General features: G+C 38.7%; 2 protein-coding genes across 3 annotated transcripts in view; both read right to left on the bottom strand.

Moving 5' to 3' along the window:
• LRRC69 (leucine rich repeat containing 69) overlaps positions 1-11,418 on the bottom strand; it is a 54,416-nt gene extending 42,998 nt beyond the window's left edge. Inside the window, exon 1 of the mRNA XM_028534048.2 lies at positions 10,141-11,418. Within this exon, the coding sequence (XP_028389849.1) occupies positions 10,141-10,323 (183 nt within the window). The 5' untranslated portion in view covers positions 10,324-11,418. The remainder of the gene's footprint in view (positions 1-10,140) is intronic.
• Positions 11,419-14,617: 3,199 nt separating this feature from the next.
• On the bottom strand, positions 14,618-27,454 carry OTUD6B (OTU deubiquitinase 6B). Of its 2 annotated transcripts, XM_028534057.2 has the most exons (7): positions 27,205-27,452; positions 26,433-26,584; positions 23,961-24,041; positions 21,314-21,626; positions 20,452-20,513; positions 17,684-17,790; positions 14,618-16,914 (listed from the first exon to the last, which is right to left on the bottom strand). In XM_028534057.2, exons 1-7 carry the CDS (start codon positions 27,284-27,286, stop codon positions 16,830-16,832), a joined length of 882 nt encoding a protein of 293 aa, XP_028389858.1. In that variant the 5' UTR covers positions 27,287-27,452; the 3' UTR covers positions 14,618-16,829. The 2 variants fall into 2 exon arrangements, with proteins under 2 accessions (XP_028389858.1, XP_035887120.1); XM_036031227.1 differs by lacking the exon at positions 17,684-17,790 and having other exon boundaries at positions 16,687-16,914; positions 27,205-27,454.
• Between the last annotated feature and the right edge of the window lie 320 nt (positions 27,455-27,774).

The following is a 27,774-nucleotide window of genomic DNA, read 5'->3' as shown; positions in this document are numbered from 1 at the left end:
TGGGGAAGATTGGCTCCAGGACTTGGGGCCACACCTGCCCAGACTCATGATGGCAGCCCAGTAAAGCTGGAAGGATATGAGTTCAGGCATGTGAAGCCGAGTGTGGGAGGAGTCGGAAATGGGGCCGCAGAGGAACACGGGCGCAGGGATTTAAACCCAGACACGGCAGTCATTGAGGGAGAACCCTGCACAACCCTGAGAGGGAGAACCATGCAGCTGTGGAAGTGCAGAGAGGATCACAGCTATTGGAGGGAGAACCACATGGCCTTGACAGAGTGGAGACTCCTGCAGCCCTGAGCGAGAGAACCACACAGCTTTAGCAGAGTGAAGACTCCCGTGGTCCTGGGAGAGAGTGTAAGGAGTAGGGATAAACTTAGACCATGAGAAAATAGGAACCTAGCTAGTTAGAGCCAGGAGATTACTGTAAGGAATAGGGATAAACTTAGACCATGAGAAAATAGGAACCTAGCTAGTTAGAGCCAGGAGATTACTAGGTTACTGAACAAACATCCTGCCTCCCTCCTACTGTAAGAATGCTTGGTTTGAAATTCCCACGCATGGTCTCTGTAAGCAAATAGCTAACCACTGCGTCAGCTTCTGTGGAATGCTTGCTTTCTCGCGCCAAAACCCCTATATAAGGACCTGAATGTGAATGCTCGCGCACGTCTCTCGTTTGCAGCTCCTTGTGGGCACTGTGTCGCTGGACACTTTGAGAGTTCGCCCCTGTGCAGGTTAAACTTGGCCAATAAAGTAACATCTTTGATACCCTAAAGTCTCCGATATCTGTTCTTGCGTTTGCTGGATGCTACAGAGAGGACCACGTGCCTTTGCCAGAGTGGGGACCCCCGCAGCTTTAGAAGGGGGAACCACCACCTGGTTTTAGCAGAGATCCCGGCAACTCAGCTGAGGGTGCCAGGAACCCAGAGAGGTCTCCCAGTCGAGATGGAGTACTAACTGGGAATAACCAGAGGACTGCCTGAGCCATGGACTTCCATTTCCTTTCCTGAGATACGGTGCTCTGGACTGGGCAAAGAGGGAAAAAAGGAAGGACTGTGTCTGTTTGTGGGTATTATAAGGGACTTTAGGATTTTTTTGATAAAGACATTAGGTCACTACTTTAAGTTTGTATAGCATTAAATAAACATTTCCTTTCCTTTTCACAAATCTCTGGCATTGAGAGATGTCTTTCCTCTGGCGGCGGACATGACGGACCTGGGGGCTTTTTTTCAATAATAGTATATTGTCCCAGGCCCCCTCTTTTTGTCTGTAACATTGTCTCCAACAAAAAGATGGCCACATGTAATTTTAAGTTGTTGCCAGTTTTTATTTTGTCAGTTTTGTTAATGGCAATGTGTATTTTTTAAAATAGACAACAGGAAATATCACTTGTAATTTCCCACACCATCCATGTTTTCCAGGTATTTTTGAGGGCACAGACTGTATAATGCTCATTTTGTAGACTATGCCTTCAGTTCTCATGTATGAGTTTCACTTTTGTCATTGTGTTTTACAGAATCTAAGGACATGGCCCAGATACAAGATAATACAGTAATTTGATATCACAGTATGTCAAAGAAAATTGCAAGATATAAACAAGGTTGACTATAAAGTTCAGTTTTATTTAATTTTGAAGGCTTACAAATATATCCACAAATAAATGATGAAAAAATGCAGTCTAAACTGCTTGTATAACCACCTCTAATGAAGCAGGTGGCTCAATATTCATTTAAAAATATGCATTGTATGACTACTATGAGCCACTAGTTAGTTCTAAGTGTTGAATATAAAGAGGTGAATAAGACATGTAAGATATATTTACCTGAAAAGCACTTACACAGTAACAGTGAGAGAGCAAAAACACAATGAATGAATGAATGGTTAAAAAAATTAATAAGAAAAAAAACTAGACCACTAAATTACACCATACAAAAAATAAACTCAAAATGGATTAAAGACGTAAATGTACTCCATAAAACCATTAAAATTTTAAAAGAAAATATAGGCAGTAAAATCTTAGACATTTCTCATAGCAATATTTTTGTCAATACATCTCCTTAGGCTAGGAAAACAAAGGAAAATAAATGAGACCACATCAAATTAAAAAGCTTTTGCACAGCAAAAGAAACCATCAACAAAGTGAAAAGACAACCCACTGAATGGGAGAACATATTTTCCAATTATACATCTGATAAGAGGTTGACTTCCAAAATATATGAAGAACTTATACAATTTAACACCAAGAAGACAAACAACCCAATTAAAAAATGGGCAAAGGATCCAGATAGACATGTCTCCAAAGAGGACTTACAGATGGCCAATAGACATATGAAAAGGTGCTCAATGTCACTAATTATCAGAGAGATACAAATTAAAACCACAATGAGAGATCACCTCATACCTGTCAGAACAACTATCATCAATAAATCAACAAACATGTGCTGGCAAGGATGTGGAGAAAAGGGAACCCTAGTGCACTGTTGGTGGGAATGCAGAGTGGTGCAGCGACTTTGGAAATTAGTCGCTGTGCCAATCTCTCAAAAAATTAAAAATGGAACTGTCTTATGACCCAGCAATCCTGCTTCTGGGAGTATATCTTAAGAAACCCAAAACACTGATTTGAAAGAATATATGCACCCCTATATCTATTGCAGCATTATTTACCAAGATCTGGAAATGTCCCAGGGTCCATCAGTAGATGAGTGGATAAAAAGCTGTGGTGCATTTATACAAATAGTACTCAGTTGTAAAAAATAAGGATATCTTACCTTTTTTGACAGCATGGATGGGCCTGGAGATTATTTTTCTAAGTGAAATAAGCCAGTCAGAGAAATACAATGACCAATTTCACTTATATATGGAATCTAATGAACGAAATAAACTGACAAACAAAATGGAAACAGAGGCGTGGACACATGGAACAGACTGCCAGCTGTCAGAGGAGAGGAACATTGGGATGCTGGATGAAAGAAGGTGAAGGGATTAAAAATACTCATGGGCCCACACACATATATGCATATATAGGTCTGTCACAAATTATGCCCCCTTTTTATTATAAAATCTTTTATTACAAAATCATAAGCATGTAATTCTGTAACATAACAATACCACACTCAAGAACACCATATGACATTTTAGATGAAATGTTCAAATTGCTGTCCATCTCATGCAAGCCATTCATGTACCCTATCAATCACACTGAAGCTAGCCTTAGAAAAGGCTACCATGTGGAATTCTGAGCCCTACAACCAAGAATATGACATGTGAAAGATGAAGCAGTTTTGACTGATAATCTCTTTCTAAAATTTAAAGGATTTCAAAGTTAAAACTAAGACGAAGTACCTGAAGCTGGGATTATTCTTGATAGAATAGGATAACTAAAAAAAAGTCATTGATGACCTTGAGATTTATAAAGGTATCTTAAAGACCAGGTGGTTATACTCTGTCACCATAGCAAATATGTCAGAGTTTCATCCTGAATTACATAAGTTATACAGAAAGATCCAGAGACACCATGGCAAGGAGTGAAAAATTTCCCTTTGAAAAGTACCTCAAGACCCAATCTAAAAGTTTCACTAGTTCAATAATATTTTTACATAAGGGGATCCCCAAAGAACTGGGATTTATTTATAAAACTTGTGTGTTTATTCTTACATGTCTAAACTTCAGTCACCTTTCAAAGTACTCTCCATTTGATGCAATACACCTGTCGAGACTTTTTTTCCCCTGCTCACAACAGTTTTTGAACTGGTCAATTTTGATGCCTTTTAGTGCCTCTGCCATTGTTGTTGTTGTTTCACCTCTTCCACATCAGCAAAATGTTCCCATTTGAGGACATTTTTTAGCCGGGGAAACGAAAAAAAGTCAGTTGGGGCAAGATCAGGTGAATAGGAGGGTGGGACTTGGGGCTTACGCCATTTTTGGTCAAAAACTACCGACCACTGAACACAGTGTGGGCAGGTACACTTTTAAATCACTCATCATGACGCAGGTAAACGGGTTCAAAGAGTCTTTAAAAAAAACCTTACTGAGGCTGAATGCAGCCTCCGACAACAATGCCAGCTGGTCCACTGATACAGATGGGTTCCTAGAACACTAGCCTAGCGGGGGAAGCCTGTACTACAAGGGCCCGCCCTCCAGAAGATAATTCCGATTTTGGGGGGTTTCCTCCTAGTATGTCTACTAGGTGTCTGGTAGTGTTCTGAATACTACAGTAAAAAAGACACACAAAATTCCCTTTCTTGTAGTATTTATACGTTGGAAAATCAGACAGACAACAAATAAGTACACAATCAATTTCTGTTAGTGCCAAGTGCTACATATACAGAAAAGAAAATAGGATCAAGGAACGGAAAGTAACTTGGGCTGGGATGAGTCATTAGGGAAGACCTCTCTGAAGTGAGATGTTGGGATGTCTTGGAAGGCTACTCTAAATGGTGTTTTGCTCACAGGGGTTTCAGAAATTAGGAGCACCCAGGAACAGCACCCACACTGTTTCATCAATAACACTCTCTGTGGTTATGGGCAGTCCCTGAGGAAAGACTTCAGTCAAATAAGAGACAACCACTTGGTAAATTTAAAATTAACATTACTTCAACAATTATATATAGAATAAAGTTCTGCTGGTATTTTTCAGTGTGTAAATTTTGTTCCTGGCAATGGGCATATTGCCATAGATTGAAAGACACCATCGCTACTATGGTTTCTCATGGCCTCGTGACCCAGAGAATTACAGTATTTATAATACAGATGAACTTTTATAAGTCACCTAGCACATCATATAAAACACAAATGGGCATCTCATATCTTCCTCACGACACAATAATGGGAAGCTTTTTTATCTTATTAGGAATTATTTATTTATTTTTTAAGTTTACACTCTCTGAAACTTCTACACAATTCTTCCCACAGCAGCCATAAAAAACAGTTTTATTCCCGCTCCTTTCTCCCACATAACGACCTCTTAAAATTTTGAAGATTGCTGTTATAGTCCCCCCGAATTTGTTCTGTTCTTCCTTAACCAATTATCTCAGGTCATAATATTCAGACCCCTCACCATCCTGGTCATTCTCTCATTTTTACAAGTACCTCTCGCTGAAAGCATGGCACCTCGGGTGAGACAGGGAATGTGATCTCATCATGCAGATGTTGGTGGGACCACAGAGTTCTCCTCAGGCAGATCACTAGTCTGGCATTAACGCAGCTGATCCTGGCTTGCACTCTAGTCAGCAGGGTCCGTTGTTGGTGCAAAATTAATCTTATCTGTGACAAAGCTGCTAAATCAATAGTCAGGGAGATAGCCACATCTGGACTTACATAATTAAATTATTTTCTTAACTCAAATGCTGTTATCCCTATAAAAATTGTATGTTTTTGGTTTGGGCTCAAAAGACATCTCAAGTGTATGTGATGTTGTCAGTTTAAATCCAAAGTCTAAACCTGGACAAAGTCGATGGAGAAACCCGTTCTGTTTCTCCCATCTGCACTTTGGTTAATGCACTCACCACTCCTGTAATGCTGTGGTGAGGGGGGGGGGGCTCTGCCCTCGGGGCCCTCCTGGCCGCCACACAGGAGAATAAGTCGACCAAGACGTGATCTGCCTGGGGAGGAAAGGTGGCCAATCTCTCAAAGGAGAAGGGCCAAGAGTCTTTTCCTCAATGGGCTGTTATTGGGTTCATTTGCACAAGAATACAGGTAAAGCTCATTAATCATTGTCAGCCAAGGATTAAACAATAGACAACAAAGAACTCTGAGGACCTATTTTGAGTCAGGGTCAGATAGCTAAAGAGCAATAAAACTTTTGAGGAACAAACTCACTTCTTGCTTGGACCCTTATTTAATTAAGAGCATTCTAAATAAAGCAGGTTTCACAGGATTTTACATATTCTTTCTTAGGCCCAATTGCCAGGGAAACCCGCCCTTTCCAGCACAGGGCGGCACCACCCTCTGTCATTGTCTCAGGCTTAAGTCAGGCAGGGGAAGTAAGGCAACCAAGAGATTAGGAGACTTCTTGCAGACAGAATGAGGACTCAGGTTTTGTCAAAGCTGAGGGGTGAGGGTCCATCACCCCCTCTTGCTGTACCCCCCAAAGTCCTTCCTGGGGGGCCTCCCACGTGATCATGCCTGTCTTAGATCATTCCCCCCTTTGGGGTATCTTACCTGTCACTGGCTAACCGACAAAGCATTGGGGCGCCAGTAATGGATGAAGTAAAAGGAGCAGAAGCGGCTCCTGCCAGGGAGGTAAGCTTTATCTCCTCAGTGGCTTCTGGTCTAAAGGTTGCCCACTCAGCCTTAGCCATGGGGGGCATTACAGCTTCTGAAACCAGGCAGGGCGGTTCCCAACACTCTGGTAGCCCACCTTTGAAATCACCTAGCTTCTTTCTCTCTACCTAAATTCAATCAGTTGACAAATCCTGTTCTCAAAACTCCTTCTAGATGTAATTTTTTTAGTTTTATCCCATTTACAATCACTCTAATACTAGGAATCATTATTGTCTATTTATGGTATTATGTAGCTGAAAAATGCAAAGAATGGGATGTGCTATCATTTAAATTTCCTTTTTTCAATCCTGTTAGATTGTATATAAACAGCTGCCCAAATTAACAGTTGATGAGGAATTTATTCACCCAATATTCCTAAATGTTGCCATCCTTCCTGAAGCCTTTTCTGCATCTTTGTCCTAGTGTCCCTCTATCCCAGCTCTTCCTAAGTGTATTTGATTGCACTGACCCACGCATGCCTCTAAGTTATATCCAATCTTTGGCCTGCCTTGAAGGAGATATGTGTGTTTCTTCTTACATCTTGGATATGAAATAAGCATCTCAGTGTCCACTGATGCCTTTGGTTATGACATCTAGATTTCATGTGTATCAATCTTTGTATAAGTAAGAGAGAAGAAGTTTGAGGGGGGGAAAAGTACTGATTGATTTGTTAATGATAATACAGTCATATCTTGGTATTCGTTGACTCTAGAACTTGTCAAACCCTGTACTCATCTCATTTTGACAAGAAAAAAAATGTCCCAGCACTCGGCACTTGCTGGGGACCCATCACACTTGCTAGAACTTGTGTGAGTTATGATGCCACCCCGCAAAAGAAAATGCTTCATCGTTCTGTACTTGTCAGTTTTGGCACTCTTCCTGCATTCCAGAACGAATTAAGAATGAGTACCGAGATACCAATATACTAAAATTTACATAATATTTTTTAAAAAGAGTTTATTTATTTATTTCGAGAGATAGGGGAAGGGAGGGAGAAAGGGAGGGAGAAAGAGAGGGAGAGAAACATCGGTGTGCAGTGCCTCTTGAGTGCCCCCTACTGGGGACCTGGCCCATAACCCAGGCATGTGCCCTGACTGGGAATCAAATCAGATCCTTTGATTTGCTGGCTGGCACTCTATCCACTTAGCCATACCAGCCAGGGCTAAATAGTATTTAATGTGTGCCAAATACTGTGCCAACCAGACTTATGCATTGCCTCATGTGGACCTCACAATACCCCTGACTGTACGGAAAAGAGATCTGGGGTCCAGGCTACAATTAATGGTAAAATAACATAGCTTCACTCTATAGCCTATACTCTAACTTCTCTACCACACTATCTACAGTAATGTGCTGCCTATTTTTAAAAGGAATTTACTATTGCTCAGAATGATCATATATAAGCACATATATACACATAACATTCATATAACACATACAATTATCTTGTGTGCAATCCATAGAATTCTCATTTTAAATATAGTTGTTCTATCTGTCCACACACTCATTAGTCAGCATTGTGCAGAAGGCACAGCATATGCGCTTCTTAGACCATCTGCCAGGTAGTGTACTAGGTAAGCGATCACAGACAACTCACTCTAACTAACACCCAAGGATACGTTTATTGATTTTTTAGAGAGAGGGGAAGGGGGAGAGGGGAGAGTGAGAGAGAGAGAAAGATTGAGAGAGAGAAACATCCATGTGGGAAACATCCATGTGGGAGAGAAACATCAATCAATTGCCTCCCATATGTGCCCTGACCAGGATCGAACTTGCAACCTGTGCATGTGTGCAGACTCATGGGATGATGCTCCAACCGAGTGACCCAGCCAGAGCTCCTTTTCTGTTTTTTTGAAACAGGAACAGTAGCATCTGCTTCTCATGGCTGTTTTAAGGATCAGAGATGATACAACGAAGCGCCGGTCAAACAGTAGATCCTATGAAATGCCAACTACAACCTTTTAGACCCAACAGAAGTCTGTCTGCCAAGATGACGCACATGGAGCTGCAAGTGCAGTAGGTTCTTCACGTGTGTGTGTGTGTTGACACTTCCACCGGCTTTCTAACTTAAAGCCATTTGTTTTCTCGATGACTTCTAACTCAGTGTTTCAAAGATTTCTACATTCACAGCTACTTTTGAAAGAGAGAAATGTTAACTATAAACTCTTTATGTTAATTTGTTAATTTTGCTGAAAATTTTTGTTTGTTCCTATAGTGATAAATGTGTTTCAGGATTCTGTTCCCACCACACTATCACTATACTTTGGCTTTCCAACTGTTGTAACAAATTTCTGTGTTAATTGCTCTCCCCTGACATGTACCACCTTCTCCATGAAGCTATCCTTTTGTGCTTGCAAAGCACTGTCTATGGCTGATTATCATCTGCTTTGTGTTACACTGATTCAAGTATGCATCCGTATGTACACATATTGTTTCTTTTTACCTGTACTATTAGGTGGAAATTTTGTGATGACGGGATCTCTATGTGATTTATCTAGCATCCAAAGAACAGTGCCTGGAATATAATAGCTGCTCAGTAAACTGACTGCTGCCTGCGTAGAACATTTCTGTAAAGTAATGGTTCACCTGTGGAATACTCATTATCCTTCCACATCATTTTTTTTTCAAAATTAAGTATCTATAGAGTTCAGTCAGTTCCAAACTGCCCAGTTTGATTCACTTCCTTCTAATGGGTTATGTGGGGTGTGTGTTTTTTTAAATTCTAGCCATCAACTCATTCTCAATAACTCTATATTTAATTCAATGTAGTACTTATCATAACCTAGAATGTGGACCAGGCTACTTTTCTAACATTTAATTATGCTGTGTTTGTAGCTTTTAATTACCACTAGAAAATTCTTTGCTATTTATTATATCTTTCAATTATTTATGTGATTTTAAAAATAACATCCATGACCATTTTTTGGATAAAAAATTTTTTGCAAGTATCAAAAAAAAAAACAAGCTGAAAGTCCTCTGAACTAAATCATGGCTTTGATGACACCATTTTGGAACAAACTGTTAGATAATTTTCTGATAACATGCATAAATATGTTTGAGCTAAGTATTTGAAATATTAATCTTTAAATTGCTTAAGGACAGTGAATATTCCCATTTGCTATACCTGCATAGTACATAATACAGCATCAGGGTCCACAAACTATTTAACCAAAATAACTGAATCAAATTAATGAGAAAAATAGTAAGGTTTTACATTTTTCTAATTAGCAGGTGTGTGGCCAAGATATATGGGGAATGGCAGCATTATGGCTCACTCTGCTAATTCTTATAAATGCATTTAAAAAAAAAATCTGTGGCATCTTTAAGACCACAGTTCAGTGCAATAGCAAATGCATCTTCCGAATACAGTTGTCCTGAAAGAATTTATTTAAATAAATTGTACTTTACTTTTAATAATGAATTTAACTGATTTAAAACTACTTCAAAAGAAATGAATGTCCTCTCCTTCCCATTCCCTGCCAACACTTCATTTCAAACTTCAGCCTGCTGTAGGAAACCGAAAAGGATCCCCTTTCCTGTACCACAAATGTCTCCTTTTTCCATATGCAAAAGCTTCAGAATAGTCCTCAGTGTGAACAGAACCTGGGGGATCCTCAAACCCAGACCCCCAAGCCTTTCCAGAAGACAACCTCCAGAAAGACAAGTGTGTCAGAGACCTAATCCTCTGATTCCAGATGTGGGTCAAAGAGAACTTGAGGAAGTTGAAACGTGTTCTTCCCCTAACACATGGAATCCCCTGAGGGAGAAGGTCTCCTGATGTCTTTGTGACAAAGCTCCACAGATCGAAGCCTTATTGTTCTCTCCTCTTTTCTCTCCTGTTTTCCATTCTCATTCCTAAAAGATATGTATGCTGTTCCTCACCTGGGTCAAGGCGCGTATCTCTGAACACACTTTGGGGATCAGGTTATTCTCAAGGTGTAGAGCCCTCAGTCCCGACAGGTTCTTTAACGCTGAGGGCATCTTAGTCATCTTCTTCCCATTCAAGGTAACAATCTTAGTGCTTTCACCACCATTCAATGCTCTTACTAACAACCTTTCAGCCATGGGCTGGGAAGAGAAATAGGAAAGGGAGAAGATAACCACTAGGGATTAAGCTACTTATTATGCATCTTTAGAATCTCTAACTGCATAATTGTTGAGTCATGGAAGCAAAAACATTCTGAGATCTACCATGTTGAAAGTGGGAGGCACCAATAGTTTCCTGACTAAAAGGTAAGGAGGGGAAATAGCTGATTCCAGGTGTGGGGCAATGAATGTACAAGATGAGCCTAGGACATCTCACGATGACAGAGACACGGAAGTTATCGAAGACTAATGAGATCACATCAAAAAGACACAGGAGCCTTATAAGGACTGCCACTGGTCTAACATAGGGCAATTTGAGGATCAGGAAGAATAATCAAGAGTGGATGGAAACACATTAAAATGCATGAACACCTAAGAGTTCATAATGGTATTTTTTAAATGAAAGAAACTTATTGATTACATTGGGACTTGCTAGGGAACTAATTCATGAGTCTGAAAATTGATAAAGGAAAAAATGAAGCATTTATTCTGCTTTTTCAGTATACAGTGCATTTTAGTATAACCTAATAGTTTAAAAAGTTCTGATTCAAAGAATACCTGAAGATAATAAGTAAGGAAAAACAGATTTAGAAAAATCACCATTGTAGCAAATCTTAATGAAATAATGGGAAATACAATGATCATCATTGGATGCTAAAAATATTAGGTGAGAGGTTGATGAGGAACTTCATAAATAATCAGACTAATAACTCACTAAATAATTTTAGATCATTAATTACATATTATAAGTCTCATGATGTGATGTAGTAAAGAATATACAGCACCACCTATAAAATATTCTTATCAAAAAACCTAAATCTGAATCTAATCATGTTCCTGGACCTAACGACAGACAATATAAGGACTAGAGAACAAGCTAAATTCATCTCAGGAAAGTAGCCAAATCTAGAACGTGGGACATTCTAAAGCAAATGACACAAGGTTTAACAAATGAATCAGTGGCATTAATAAAAATGAGGTGGAACTAGTATGAAATTAATGAGACTTAAGGGGAATAATAGCCAGATGCAGTGTGTAAGCTTGTTTGGATCCTGGTTTGAAAAAATATGTATCATGGAGTCGACTGGGAAAATTTGATCACAGACAGGGTATTAGATGACAGGAATTGCTAATTCTATTATGTGTGGTAATAGGATGGTGGTAGTGTTTTTTTTTTTTTAATGTACTTAACATTTAGAAATGCATCTAAAATTTTCAGGTGAAATTTCATGTCTTTAATTTCCTTTAAAATAATTGGAGGAGAGGAGAGTGGAGGGGGTGGTGGGGGGTGGAAGAAATAAATCAAACAAGATTGACCCAACATTGAAAAAGTAGTGATGCTCAGTTATGGGTCATAGGGGTTAATTATACTATTCTCATTATTTTTTCTATATATTTGAAAATTTCCAAATAAAAGATTGACAAACACAAAAACAAGAGAAAGAGGGAAGAGCTAGAGTCAGTGACATTTGATTACTATTAGAATCCCATTTTGCTAGTTACAAGACTTGGAGGCATTTGAGATTTTATATATTTATATATAAAAATATACATATATATTTAGATTGCTGATTTGCAAAAATTTGAATACTGTAAAATACAGTATTCAAAATACATTCTGATTTGAAAATATTCAGAACATAATTCAATCCTCCCTGTGTAATTCAAAAACTACTTTATTCTTTATTCAACAAATGTTTAGGAGAACCTGCTATATTTTAGATACTGTTCCAGGCACTAGTGATAAAAGAGTGAATTGAAAAAACGAAAATCCCTCTCACTGAAATTACATTCCAGTAAGAGAGGAAAAAATCGAGATGTATAAGTAAATCTAGTATATTGTATTAAGTGCTAAGGAATAAAAAAAATTAATAAAGCAGGTAAGGAAAATAGGGAGGGTGGGAATAAAGAGTTTGCAGTCTTACCCAGGATGACCAGAGAGAGCCTTGCTGACCAGTTGGTATTAGAAACAAGGGCTTTTCCAGTATGAGGGTAAAGCAACGGTCAAAGTTGTAAAGAAGAATCATCAAGTTCATAGAGTATTATAATGAACATCAATATCATAACAGTAAAACGTGAGGTGATGACTAATAACGACTTCCAGTTGCCAGCATGATCATGTAATCACTGTTCTGTCTTACCTCTTCTGATCCTATTTTCTAACTTCTTTGATAATATTTTAGTTTCCTAAGAACAACCCATCCTGTTACTATCTAAGCAAAGTGATCACAGGGCTTTGGTTTAAAGTGTCTCATGAACAGTCACCTCCTCTTAAGTGACTGTGTGGCCAGTACCTCAGCCGAAACTATCCAAATGCTAGTAATTTGTTTGAAACCAGTGAGCAGGCCACTACAATCTGATACTGCTTTCTATTAATTTGATTAACCTAGATAATCTGGTAAGCATTTTTGATTCCTCCTTTTCTTACTGCCAACATGCACTCAATCCTATTAATATCACCTGTTCCAGTTACCTATTACTGGGTAACCACTGTAAAACTTAGTGGCTTAAAATATTTTATTCACAAATCTACAATTTGAGCAATGCTCAGTAGGAACACCTTGTCAAAGTGTCTCTTGGCAACAGCTGGGGTGGCTCAGGGCTGAGGCTCATTCACCCATATCTAATGGTAGGTGCTGGGTGTTGGCTGGGACCTTAGGGCCATGACACCACCCTGTAGCTTCTCCAATGCGGCTTGAGCTTCCTCCCAACATGGTGTCTTCGTTCAAAGTGTTGGCACCCCAAGAGAGAAGCAGATGAAGTGACTATCATTTTCATGACCTAGCTTCCTAAATCATGCAACATCGCTCATGCCATATTCTACTATGTTATTAGCAAGTCACTGAGTCTAGCCCATAATCAAAGAAAAAGGAATTAGACCACTTCTTGATGCTAAGTGGATGTGTCTTAAAAGCCACTACAGTTCACCCTCGGGCCCTGGGTCATTTACATTCCTCCAACACACCCAATAGTGACCCTTTCTCCCAAGTGCCCCCTCTCCTGAAAAGTTTCATCTATGTAGAGCATCAGATCCCCAAACGCTGTCATCTAAATCAGGTACAAAGGTGGATGGCGCTCCTTGGGGCAGTTCCTTGAGTCCAACTCAAGTACAGTTTATCTTGATCTGAAGTTGTGACCTGAGAAAACCAGTTATCTGTCCCTATATGCCCAGAACTTAACAATGGCTGGAACATAGAACAGGCAATAAACAATTCCATTCAAAAAAGTGAAAAAGACACCCAAAACAGTCACTGGTTCATAGCAGTTCTGGAGCCCAATTAGGTCCATATTTAGCCCCTTGATTAGTGTTCAGTTCTACTGCCTAAGACTGGCTGTTGGTTCTCCTTTCTGGATTCTTGATTTCTTTCTTTCCCGTTAACATACAGGCTATGTTTACTGAGTAGTTTTCTGACTGCTTCCTGTTCATAGAAACTCAAGAATTTTGCAGGGGGGGTGGGGTACCAGGCAGGGCGGGTAACAACTTTGCATTATAACATAGCATACAATTCACCCACTTAAGAGTGTACAGTTGAATGGTGTAAGTATATTCACCAGGCTGTGCAACTATCCCCAGAAACCCTGTGTCCTTTAGCAATCACTCCCCCACTCCTCTCATCTACTCCCACCCAAGGCAGCCACTCACCTACAGATTTATTCTAGAGATTTTATATAGATGGCCTCAGACAATATGTGGTCTTTTGTGACTTTCACCTGCATAATGCTTTCAGGGTTCCTCCATGTGATAGCATGTACCAGTATGTCCTTCCTCTTGATGGTCTAAAAATACTTACCCATTTATCAGTTAATGGACATTTAAATTGTTTCTACTTTTTGGCTATTACAAATAATGCTATGCACACTTGTGTACAATTTTCTTTGTTATGTATCTAGAGAGAAATTACTATGTCCTACGGTAACTTCGGAACTGCCAGGCTGTCTCCCAAAGGGCGGCATCAGTTACATTCCCACAGCAGGTTATGAGGGACCCTCTTTTCACTTCATACTGTCACTTTTGACCCTAAACTGGTATCCCTTTAAAAACGTCCAAAATTTATCGTAAGTTTATTTCATTCTATCAGACAAAAGCCACACCCATAATCTCCTTGTGATCCCTTCTCTATTTTGGGTTCCCATGTGAAACCTCTGTAGAATAAAGAATTTTAGAAGCTCTCTCATCCGTTGATTACAAAACATCTTTAATCTTCCTGAGGGTTTTTTCTCTATGTCAATATTCTAAGATTATTCATGAATAACAATTTGAACAAATGTTTACTTAATTCATCTTTTATTCTTATTTTGGCAAACAGATAATATGAACAAAACAATATTGTTCACTATAGTTATACATACTTTTTTTTTTTTTTTGCTTAATACAAGTTGTAAACATATTTAACTGGATAAAATTGTTGGCTTAACACATATTCCAGAACTCCAACATTCTTTTTGAGTTATGACAAAAAGGAAAGCTTATGAAAAGAAAGCTTATGAAATCATCACAGAGCAAACTGAACTAGTATGTCTGCTTTTAAATTAACATCTGCCACTTTTTAAAGACTGCAGTTTTAGATTACAACTAAAATCACTTTTATCTGAAGTTCTATGAAAGAACAGAAGACACCCATATAAATATTATTCATAACAATATTGACCATTTAAAAATTAAAAATAAAAAATAAACCTATAATCAAGAAAATGCCACTTGTTAGGCAAAAAAATAACTGCTAATAAAGTATTTTCCAATACTTTAAATATAGATGAAATTTATAATTACTAGGTTTCATAATACCTTGTTTTATTACTTCATAATACTTATCTTTTAAAGTAACAGATTACTTCAAAATAAAGCCAAGGTATTTAGTATTTTAAAATTTCATTATTTTATAAATTTCAGACCCCTAAGAAAACTCAGACTGTGGATTATAGAACACGCAAGAGAAAAGCAGTTAGTCACCTACAGGGGAATGTCCATAAGACTGTCAAGCAAGACCCTACAACCAAGATCACTGTACCTAGCAAAGCTGTCATTCAGAATTAAAGGACAGATCAAGAGCTCCCCAGCCAAGAAAAAACTAAAGGAGTTCATCACCACCAACCAGTGTTACACAAAAATGTTAAAGCATCTTCTTTAAGATCAAAATTTTGAAAAAAAAAAAGGGCAATTAATACATATCAATAACTGAATGTAAAAAATAAAATAAATGAACAAGCAGAACAGAAACAGAACCGTAGATACAAAGAACATTTTGATGGGTGCCAGATGGGAGGGGCGTTAGGAGATGGGCAAAAAAGGTGAAAGGATTAAGTACAAATTGTTTGTTACAGAGCAGTCATGGGGATGTGAAGTACAGCATCAGGAATACAGTCAGTAATAACCTCATAACTATGAATGGTGTCAGATGGGTGAGAGATTTAGTGGATGATCACTCACTGAGTTATACAATGCCTAATCACCGGGGTGTACACCTGCATCTAATGACAATGTATGTCAACTATAACTGAAAATAAAAAATGATTTTTAAGAAAATTTTTAAACAAGAAATGATGATATTAATTGCACTCTGCTTAGGAAACAGCAAGTAGTAACAAATGAATTAGACGTTAATCTGTTGAGTCTTTTTAAATTACACACAAATAAAAGGCTAATACGCAATTCTTAGGAGGTTTAAATCTGATAGGAAACACCTATTTACCTTTGAATTTGTCTCATTTCATAAAGGTTAACAACTGATTCTCAGCTAGGGAAAAACATTAAAATCATTAAAATCATTAAAACAAGCTTCTTAGCTTCACTTTGGTAGGGTTATAAAAAAGCTTCACAGCAGTAATCCCATCTACACCAAGGTTACTGCAATCAAGTTTATTATTTACTTATTCTTATTTATTGGTTTTAGAGAGAGGAGGAAGAGAAGAACATCGATTTATTGTCCCACTTATTTGCACATTCACAGACTGCTTCTTGTATGTGCCCCAACCAGGATTCAAACATGCAACCTTGGCATTTGGGATGATGCTCTAACCAACTGAGCCACCCAGCCAAGGTCAATCAAGTTCATGTTTAAGCATGATTAAATTTGCTATCACCATCCCCATATTACTGCAATGACAAGGAAATTGATTCATCTCATTCCTTCAAGAAAAATTACATTGATATGGTTACTGAAAGCTTTTAGTTAAACATTTAAGATTTATTTCAACAGAATGTTCAGGATCCTATATTAATAAAAATATAAGCAAATAGGGTTGCATCTTGGTCTACAAATGATGTTCTCCACAATGCACTTACAAGTGTTTTTAAAATACCACCATGGTGACACTGGTTAAAGTTTATCTCTGACATCTTGTAAAAAAAACTTGTTAGCAGCTTTGCCATAAAACTGATTTAAGGTAGTTGTGTTTTTCAGTAATGTTTAGAACAATCCAGCACTTGGTATGAATACTCATATCAGCACACTGTACTAAAACACAATTGTGCAACATTTTGTAAACTAGCTGCAATTTTCAGTAGCTCTGTTCACCAACCATGTAACAGAATTGTAATGTTCTCCTAAGCCATATGCATGTCTCATATATCTGAAATAAAAAAAAAGAAACAAGTGATTTTAGTGAAGATAATTCCTTATATACAAGTATTTATTATGCATATAAATCCAAGCACCGTGAATGAATCACTCCACAAAGGTTGCCATTTAACAAACTACATAGGCATATTACTTAAAAGTTCAACACCATGTGAAAAGCATAAGCAGTCAGTACGACCTTCAACCCTGTGCTGAGTACAGGTCAGTTAAAGCACAATCATTGGAGGGGAAAAACAAGGATTGAAATGCTGAGTGCTCAGTAAGCTTAAAATTTTTACCCAAACCCAGGCCATTAATGACCCGTAGGAGGTTTAGCCAATAAGCACTAACAGCCAATAGCAAACTCTCCTGCTGTTTCAGAGGAGATTTCTCAATCACGTAAAATACTTTTACAATATGAAGAAAGAACCTCTAAGGAATAAACAACCAGACAACATGAATGTATTTCAGCTTTTGACTTGTTAAAACTTTTAGCATTTTCAATGGCAAACCAAGGACAACAAGCAAACTAATTCTAAAACTTTCTAACCTTTAGAAATGACTTTATTCTTAATTCATACACAAAAATAAATCATAGATTCAAACAACTATCCAAATCACATATTTTGACAATGCTTTTTAATTCTATAATTGCTTTTAACATAAAATAAACATAATTAATTCCACTGAAGATAGTTTTTTAAATTAATCAACCTGAAGTCTTTTAATAATCCTGTTTGTCTTAATGAAAAATATAACAGTAGACATTTCTAGGTACTTACACAAGTATTAATGGTTTTTTTGGATATTCTTCACCAACTACAATAGGAGGAGAATCTGCCTGTATTATCTCTATTGGTGTTTGTAAAATATGAGACAGGGCTCTTAGCTATAGGAAAGAAAACGTATTAGTGAAAAAAAATAAAAATATAAAACTCATCGAAATCATAAGCTACTGATCCTCTCTGTTCCACACCACACACTGAGAACCTGGCACACAGTAGGCACTTAATATAAATTTGTCAAATTAACAAATAAATACGATATTTATTACACCAAATGCAGAAGTTTCAGGCCCTGGCTACACAAGAGCTTCTTAGAAATACCAATGTCCTGCTGAATAAAAGGAGGGGATGGGTGGATTGGGTTCATTATGCCCGGCTCTCTACTTTTGAATATAACTGAAGACTTCCATAATAAAAAGTTTTTGAAAAACCACTGTTAAAGCACCAAGCCAAACCAATAACAATTTTGAGGGAGAGAGGGAGAAAGAAGGAACAGCAGAGAACGGGAGGTGTGTTTTCCTGAAAGCTTTTCAGGCGACACGACACACCACCGGTGCAGACAGCGCTGCTGCTGTGCTCTTCGAGGCCCAAACAAGACGAGACACATGTATGAACTGTGCTACACTTTCCTAGAATTTCCCTCCAATCCGTGCACATGTTTAAGGAATTGTATGCCTTAAAATATAAAATTAGAGCGTAAAGCTGGATGAGTAATAGTCATTAATGCATATGATCCTCACATAACCTCATGGGATAGGTACTACTGTTATACTGATTTTAAAAACCTAGAATCTGAGGCAGAGAAAGGGCAAGAGGCCTGACTGAGGCCAAGCACAAGGCAATAAAGTGACCTGCAAACTGAGGAAGTTCATAAACAAAGCAATCATTTAAGTGTCTAATGTAGGGCCCTGATCTATGTATTTGCCCCATTAAAAGATCATTCCATCCAAAGCATAGTCCTTTTAGGAGGTTTTGAGCAAAGGAAAGAAATTACTTCAGGAATATGAAAAAGATTCTATGTTTTCACAGTGGCAAATTTAATCTCATACTCTATCTCACAAACTGTTCCTTTGTGGCACTTTTTTCTCATACCTAACTTTTTTTTTAAAGCTGGCTTGAAATGAAGGGTGCAAAGAAAGCTCTCGAAATCTTCTCAGGCTTCAGAAATCCTATGAAGATTTTATCAATCATAATTTAAATTTACCTCATTGAGAAAACAGCGAATCTTATTTCAAATGGCTTCGGAGATGAACAATTTAGGAGAAATGTCCTTCAAACAATTTTTAAAAGGTTTTTCTGAATTTAGAGAGGGGTTTCTAATTCTCATATTAACTTGGGATCCTTAAAAGAAAGTTTAAGTATCTTTAATGACTCCAAATGTGATCACAAAGCTACTATAAAAACTTCCTGAGTTTTAGAGACCTGGGAGAGCCCTACAAAATGCATGGACACAGTTCCCTCTGGTGGCTCAGAAGGGGTACTCCAAATCTGATTTTGAAGAAACATTTATGTCATACCTTTAAATAACACAGTTCTTAAAGTGAAGTACTCAAAGCCACAAACTATTCAAGATGACTAATATATTCATTGCACATATTTTTTTAAATCTGCACCTGCGGACATGCTATTGTTCTCTCTTTTTTTTTTTTTTTTTTTTTTTTAACAGACAGGAGGAAGGGCATGAAAGAAAAAGGAAAAAGGGAGGGAAAGAAACATCAGCCCTGATCAAGGACAAAACCCACAACCTAAGCATGTGCCCTGACCAGGAATTGAACCCGTGACCTTTTGCTCAACAGGACGATGCTCCAACCAATTGAGCCACACCAGCCAGCGCATCGATACACAGTATTAATAACACTGCTAGATTCATTTACCCGGCATTTTAGCTTACAAACTTTTATGCATATACTCCCTGCCTTATTTAGTGCCCACCACAAATGACTTACACCCAGGGTTTTTATTTTCCCCATGCAATGAGCTCGGAAGTTTGACTAACTCCCACAAGGTCACAAAACTAAGAAGTGCAAGGAAAAGCCAGGACCTAAACCCCAAATCTACCCTCTTATCTCCTGACTTTCTAATAACCCAGGTTGCCTCATCACCACTTAGGTGTTTTATTGTAATACAGTTACCAAAGTAAGGTAAATAGTTGGAGCTAAAAAAATACACTGATTAACTCCCTATATGGGGCAAAATGTATTGTTTTTAATGTGTGCATTTTAATGCTTCAAAAATGTTTTCAAGTCATTCAGTCACTATCAGTGAGGAATGCATCACACATTTGTAACATATGTGTGTGGTAGGACCTGACTGCAATTTCACATAAGAATACTGTTATTGTATCTGATATAATGGATATATTACTTTCCCAATACTGACTTTCGTCAGTTGAATCATTAGGGTAAATATTACTGTACTGAAGTAAAATCTTAACTTTCATAAGTCCAAAAAATCAAATATACACCCAGCAGCAACATAACAAATGCAAACATTTAATGCAGACGTGACACTGGCCTCACCAACCCATATCAAAAACTGGGCTATCTAAAATGAAATACCGCTTCACTTCCTCAAGGTACATACTGAAATGCCTAAGAATGTTAACTCCTTAGTTCAATGCTTTGTCAGTAGAGAAATAGCAACTATGTAAAGAAAAGGAAACTTCAGAGAGAAACTGGGATCATCTAAAAAGTATCTGAACACTATGGATGGGATTTAGAAATAATTTAACTATCCACAATCACTACAAATAATTATAAACTTACCTCAAGCTGACCTCCCCATGCAGCTGTGTTTACAATATCATCACAGTACTTTCCAAACTCTTCTGTAGAGAATTAATAGAATATTGCACTTAATAATTTTATTAACTCCTATTACAAAATCCCCTTTAGAGATCCCACAATTCCTGATGAAACTGCTCAAGCTAGAAACTTCTTTCTTCTCCACCGGCACCCCTCCAGAATTTAATCCACTTCCCAGGCCCAAACTTAACCCACTACCCTTCTCCACCACCCTATCATCTGAGAGTGAAGTATTTCTGCTTTCCTGCCTCAGTCTGTGACCCAACGACCTTCACTACGTGACAGGCCTACTTCCCTCTCTTTAGCTTAAGCAACGAGTCCCCGCAGTTGTCACCTTATTCACTATCTTGACATGTACGTTAAAGCCTAAACCTGCATCTGAAAGAATACACTGAAAAAATAAAAAATAAAAATGTGGCCTCTATAAAACCTGCCCCACTGAAAGACCACAAGAATTGTGAGAAGAGAATCAGGGTGAAAGTACAAATGAGGTGAAAGTCCGTTCTCAAGAGACGGCAGCAGAAAGTGCCTCCACCTGCTACCAGGGAGGCATTTCCTGTGTGTGCATCAGTATCTTATATAAAACGATCAATATACTTTAACTATGAAATAATTAAGTACTTAAAATAATTAGGTATTTAATAAAGCAAGCCGTACTGCTATCTATTAAAATTACAGAAGGTAATTCTCCCTAAATTTTGAGGTATTTCTGCCCAAAGGACTACACCTGTTTGTCTTAGTCTCTGTCCGAGGAAGAACTTTAGTTAACGATGACGACAGCCACAACTGAAACATCAGGACATATTAAAGAAAATTGAATTACCTGGTGTGTACATATCTCCTGTATTAGGGTTTGTTAAAAAGGGCAGAAAGTCTTCCATGTGGCTTTGCATGTATTCAGCAGTTCGGCTCCTTAAGGCAGCGACAGTCAGAGGGCTCTCCCGCTCCTGCAGCTGGTCTTCGATGGCTCTGTACATGCAGTGGCCATCCGACGGCACCTGTTTGATCTCCAGCTCTCGAGCCGCCAGTATCTGAGCGAGTTTTTCACCTTCTACATGTCTGGCTCCATGTAAGTTCTCAAGTTCAGCCTCTGCGATCCTTTCTTTCTGCTCCTTTTCCAGTGCAGCTTTTCTGTCCTAAGAAGAGGGCAATGTAGTAAAGTGAATTCATAATTAGGACTAATTCACATTTACTAAGGGGATAGAAATATAGGATTCTCAAACCACGTTTGCCATTTTCCTCCCTTTTCCCACAAGCCCTATCATACTGATGATCTCATCATTTGCAGAATCTTCTATCCTGTGAACTCCTTTAAAGGCAAACTACCTTTCTTTCTCTTTTTTTAATAGGGTGCACAGGGGAAAATGGAGGCGTCGGCCCTCCTGTGGCTGCAGGGGAGCGGCGCCTGCGCCCTCTGCTCCACCAAACCACCTCTCTCATCTGCATATACTCAGCGCCTGGCTTTGCATCTTATTTAATATTGCACGGACTTGGGTGTTAGACTAGATGGGGTTTTAATCTCCTTTACAGTGTGACTTTGGGTAAGTCTTAAGCCTTGGGTTCACATGTATAAATGGAGGGAAACAGTATCACTTCATCGAGTTACTGTGAACACTAATATCACGTGCTAGTAAAACAATATTTGGGACTAAAAAGACTGGATTTAAATTTCTTTTTCAAGGTAAAACAGCTTACCTATCTAATCTCATTCCCATAATTTTGATATCATGAACTCATTAATTCCCATAAATCAGTTTCTTTATAGCTTTGATAATGCAAAATTTCATTTCCACATTTTTGTCTATGCTATTTCTCCTACTTTAAATATCCTATCTAAATAACTAAATTTGTTTTAAATTCCAACTCATTATTTAACACAATGAACTTTCCTGTCTGCAAACAAAAAGGGGCTGCCCCGGAAAGCCTGACACATGTAATAACTGAAAATAACCACATGGGATGTCTTGATTATGAAAATAAAAAATAAAAATAAAAATTTCCTGAGTGAGTTATGGTGGGAAATCATGCCCTAAGGCCTACAAGACAGATTACTTTCCACATTGAAAAAGCCCTGTCAACTGTTTTTGTGCATCTAGAGTAATATACGGTAATGTCAGAATGATTTCTTCTCCAGACCTTTACAGGTAAACACCCTGGTATGGGACCAGGTGACCCCAACATTCCTCATCCTTATCTTTGATCTACAAATCTCTGTAAACTGTTTGTTTACTATCCACCAGGACTAACTATCCACCAATGTCAACTATCCACCAATAAGAAAGAAACATGTATCTCTCCATTTTTTAAATGTTTTTTTAAAGATTTTATGTATTTATTTAGATAGAGGGAAAGGGAGGGAGAAAGAGAGGGAGAGAAACATCAATGTGTAGTTGCCTCTCATGTAGACCCCACTGGGGACCTAACAGAAGGACAATGTAGTAAAGTGAATTCATAATAATTAGGACTAATTTACATTTACTAAGGGGATAGAAATAAATTCTCAAACCATTTTTGCCATTTTCCTCCCTTTTCCCACAAGCACTATCATACTGATGATATCATCACTTGATATCATCAATATCCCAGGCATGCGCCCTGACTAGGAATCGAACCAGCAACCCTTTGTTTCACAGCCCACGCTCAATCCACTGAGCTATACCAGCCAGGGTGTATCTCTTGATTTTACTTTTTACCCAGTTCTAGAGATCTCCTACTTGACTTTCTTTTGCCTCCTGAATCTGCCACCAATGGAATTTACATAACCTTTCTTATGTCTTCTCCTTTGCTTCCAGTGTAGAAAATAACCTGCAAAACTGCTACTTCCTCCTGGAGCACTATCTCAATCCTTTGAGATTATGCTTCTAGAATTAACTCTAAAGCCTTGGCTCAAAATAAACTTTCTTTAGGTTTGTAATTTCTTTCATCAACACTGCTGTGAATTTTCACTGTAATTAACCATTACACAGGAAACATAATTCTCTGAAAATTGTGTACACCTATGTATCTTGCTTAACTTGTAGGTTCAAATCCTTGTTTCAGCATTTACTACTACAGTTTTTAAGCAAAGTTGTGCACCAGAATCACCTAGGCCCACACTGTGAAGATTCTGCATTATTAGGACTGGAGTAATATGTTTGCAAAAAATATCCTTTGTACACCCTCCTTCTTAGCTCACCCTTCTATAAGAACTGCAAACTGAGTATGTTGTTGTGTATTGTCTTAGGCCTACTTTCCCTCTATCAAATGGGGATAAGAAATCCTACTTCATAGGATTGTTGTCAGGACTAAAGATTTCATATAATCTATAAGCCTAGTCTATTATCTGGCAGATTGCCAGCGCTTCATAAATGTCAGCTCAGGCCCTTTCAGAAGCGACTCCATCATTCTTTCCCACTCTCTGCTTGTGTAGCACCCGGGACAGCACTGAGCATGCAGCACCAACATAAACACTTGGAACAGGACTCTCTTACCCGTCTCTTCTGGGCTCGTGATATCCGAGGCGGATGATTCTCAAGAACCAAGTTTGAAATGTTAACAGCATCAAAATCTCTCTGAAGAAAACAGAAAGCAGTAACTCGTTAATAAAAAACACTCCGAGTATCAGATTACTACATTATTATTGAAAATGACAAATATGTGCAATCCCACAATTCAAATTTAAGTAACAGCACTAGATAAATATGAGAGCATAGCTGTCTCCCTTCTCTATTTGTAAGGGAGAATTTTTCAGATTCCCAGGAAGTTTCCTTATGGCTCTTCAAAGATAGCCCTCATCCCTGCACACTGTCTTCGCACCTTAGCATGCCTACTCCATTCATCTAAATACTTCTTTTAGGGGTCAACTCACTCTGCACCCTACCCTCCGCTTCTCTGAACATTGACCGTGCTCACAGGATACACAGGTCCTGTGTTGTTTTCATAACCTCAGATGGGGCAGCGGAGGTCTTTCTCCATCATAACTAACCGGAACCTGCCGAGCACTGCTTCTTGGCCCCAGTAACGAGGTGAACTTCTTCTATCCCTTCCCATCTAACTGACAGCTATAGATAGAATTTAACTTACAAATATCATTAACATATTACAACCAGCCTTAATCATTAAATGGGGATTATGTATTTGCTGAAGAAAAAAGATGCTAGATTTGTAACTACCAGGATTCGTAGCTAGTATTTTATTACTGCAAATAATGCCTCTAATAACAGCAAAGTCAGCATACTCCAGGGCGATCCAAATGATCAAAATATCGAAATCAGATTAAGATTTTAAAGAGTGGTTATCAACTTTAGTGAAATTAGTATTACATTTTTTCAGAGGAATCTGTTAAAATGTATAAATTGCCATACTGACAATAGGCAAGATGCAGAGAAGCATATGGAAAAAATGAGACAGCAATGACATAAGAATTCAGTCAGCTTTTAGAAAGAAGACAAGCTTAAGTTAACGAAAATGAAAATAGTTCAAAGTAAAAAGGCAGTCTGCATTTTTAGTTGGCTAATATGTAGCTTAAAAATCAAACATTTTTGTACTTGGAAACCTAGGAAAGAAATCTTAAAACTAAAAAGCCTAAGAGAGCAAAGGAAACCATCTCACTAACAGGAAAGGTCAGGAAACAATCAGGTATACCATGACTGTGACATCACAGCTAAAAACCTGCAGCACCAAGCCTTGTGACTTGGAAATAAAATGTTACGGGCATGGGAGGCCAGGATCTTATGCCTGGCTAATAAAAATAAAGTTAAAGGAAATAAGACTATGTTTAATATACTATCATAAATCAGTACAGACAAGCCATTTTCCCTGTCAACAGGAGACCAAAAATAAACCAAATAAAGTAAAATTTAATTATGGTAGAAAAATTTTGCATAGACATAAGAACTTGCTAACTACCAATACAGAGTGAGGTTATGGAGTCTGATCCTTGATATTCAAAACCCAAGCAATAAACTACCACCACTATACAAAATTAGAATTCAATATTCAGCCCTGGCTGGTGTGGCTCAGTAGATTGAGTGCTGGCCTGCTAATCAAATAATCACTGGTTCAATTTCTAGTCTAGGGCACCCACCTGGGTTGCAGGCCAGGTCCCCAGTAGGGGGCGGGCAAGAGGCAACCACACATTGATGTTTCTCTCCCTCTCTTTCCCCTTCCCCTCTCTAAAAGTAAATAAATAAAATCTTTAAAAAATAAAATAAATTTAAAAAATTCAATATTTACATCCTAAGCTCTGGCTTTGGCACTTAATGGATGCTATGAATTCAGGACAATGTTCTTACACTGAGTCTGTTCCCACTGAAAATGGCATTATCTACACTTACTTCATAGGTAATACCTCATAGTGTGTTATTATGAGAACTTATGAGATACTGCATGCAATAAGTTGGCACACAACACATATTAGCTACAATAATAAAGTAAATATAAGTTACAATGATGACAGTATACTCCAATTTACCCAACAAGCATCAGTAAATCTTCATTCATTACAACTTGAGTATAAACCACTTTTACATCTTAAAATGATTTCACATTCATTGTCCCATTTGATTCATACAAAATCTTTACACAAACAGCAGATGTATCATTATATGTGGAGACATTTATGCTCAGGAAGTTTAAGTAGTTTTACTGGGCGGGGGTCACAACCATATTTAATGGCAATTTTGGAACTACATGTCTGTACTTCCAAATTTCACTTGGGGAAGCTTCCTCTAGCCCACTTGATCAATCTGTTCATCTTCTGGGCAAGCAAATGGGTAAAGTGCACTTCCTTGGCTGACCTCCCTTACAAAACACGTGTGTAAACCTGGTCATAACAACAATAAAGGTAATGCATGCGCATGATCGGTGACTTTATTTCCCTCCCAGTGTATGATTTTATACAGTAAACGGTTTAACAGAAGTGGGCAGCTGCTTTCAAATGCTGTAGGCAAAAAGAGGCATACTTTACTCTCCTTAGAAGTCAGCTTCAGTTGCTCCAGTTCCTCTTTATGTTTCTTTTCCATTTCTGCTTCCAACTTAGCAACATCTTCAGTGAGTTGCTTCCTCCTCTTTTTGTCATTCTTGGGAACAGCATTCTTCATACCTTGAATTTTGGCTGAAAAGCCACCAAAAACTTCAAGTCAAAAACCCAGAGATTAAGAGGAAATGAGAAACAATTTCCTGATACGATTAGGAACAATGAGGGGATGATAAAGGGAGAGAATATAGATAAGATAATTATGTAGACAAGAATAATTTTATAACAATCAGACAATTACAGAGAACAGCCCAGATGAAGTTGAGTTGTCCTCCCCCTCCCCTCAAAGCCTCATTAACATAATCGCGAGTGTATTGGGGTAGGAGAATAAAAAAGAAAAACAATATTAGTTTCTAAATCTTTTCAGTACTTCTTCTAAGAACTTAAAATTGGGGTTAGATATTAGGAGCACTCATTTAGGGCCAAGCGTCAGTGACTGGGGCTGGAATGAGAAAGGGAGACCCGGGATGGGAGTGTTCTCACACCGGCATTGGAGGGGCAGCGGGCTGGGGACAGTGGCGGGGTTTGGGAAAGAGGAAGCCACTGGAGGTTAGGGCATTAAGGGTCCGCCAGGGCAGGGGAGGCGGATGGGAAGAGGTCACTGGCTACTTCGGAAGTCTGGAATGATGCAGATTCCAAGCCCAAGATCCCCCAGAACCGGCCTGTCCGGTGACGTCTCGGCTCCCACTCCGCCCTACCTTGCAACTCCTTCTTCTCCTTGCGATGCCTTCTCACCAGCTGCTCCTCTTCGTCCAGCTCTTCGAGAGAGACCACCTCCATGACCACCTGGTATCCCAGCACTCACGAGGGAACAATCCTGCACCGTCCGCCGGCAGGCACCTCCCACCCCTCAACCCTCACCCTGGGAGCCATTGGCCAGGCTGGGAACCAGCCCCGCCTTCAAGGCGGTACCAGGTTTAGGGCAAGTCTTAGGAAAGAGCCAAGAGGCCCCTGGAAAGCTGTGTGCATGCGCACTCCCGTGATAGAGAGTCCCATCTGCGCGGGCGAGTGGACACCATCCGGAAGGCGCGCGGGGGCGGGGCTTGGCTGGTCGGAGTTTGCATCTCGTTGATTAACTAGCTGGGTGGCTGGAGCCCCTTGAGTAATAAAACTGCGCGCTGGGCTGTCGGTCCTGATGCGAGGCGCTCAGAGATGACATAGCGAGAACCATCTTGGAAATTCGCGTCTCGTTCCATTGCCCTTTTAATCTTCTCTTGGTCCCATTGCTAAGAAGAGCTATTGAAAAGATGAGAAAGAAAAAATCAAAC

The sequence above is a fragment of the Phyllostomus discolor genome, chromosome 7, assembly GCF_004126475.2.
Source record: "Phyllostomus discolor isolate MPI-MPIP mPhyDis1 chromosome 7, mPhyDis1.pri.v3, whole genome shotgun sequence".
NCBI classification, from domain to species: Eukaryota; Metazoa; Chordata; class Mammalia; order Chiroptera; family Phyllostomidae; genus Phyllostomus; species Phyllostomus discolor.
Note: the sequence above shows the minus strand (reverse complement) of the source record. Positions and strands in the feature narration are given on the sequence as shown.

Excerpts from the sequence above, each read along its gene's own strand:
- OTUD6B (XM_028534057.2), bottom strand. The coding sequence starts at position 27,286 with ATGGAGGTGGTCTCTCTCGAAGAGCTGGACGAAGAGGAGCAGCTGGTG. Across the intron at positions 26,585-27,204 it reads GGAGAAGAAGGAGTTGCAAG|CCAAAATTCAAGGTATGAAG; the intron begins GTAGGGCGGAGT and ends GTGGCTTTTCAG. Across the intron at positions 24,042-26,432 it reads TGACTTCTAAGGAGAGTAAA|AGAGATTTTGATGCTGTTAA; the intron begins GTATGCCTCTTT and ends TGTTTTCTTCAG.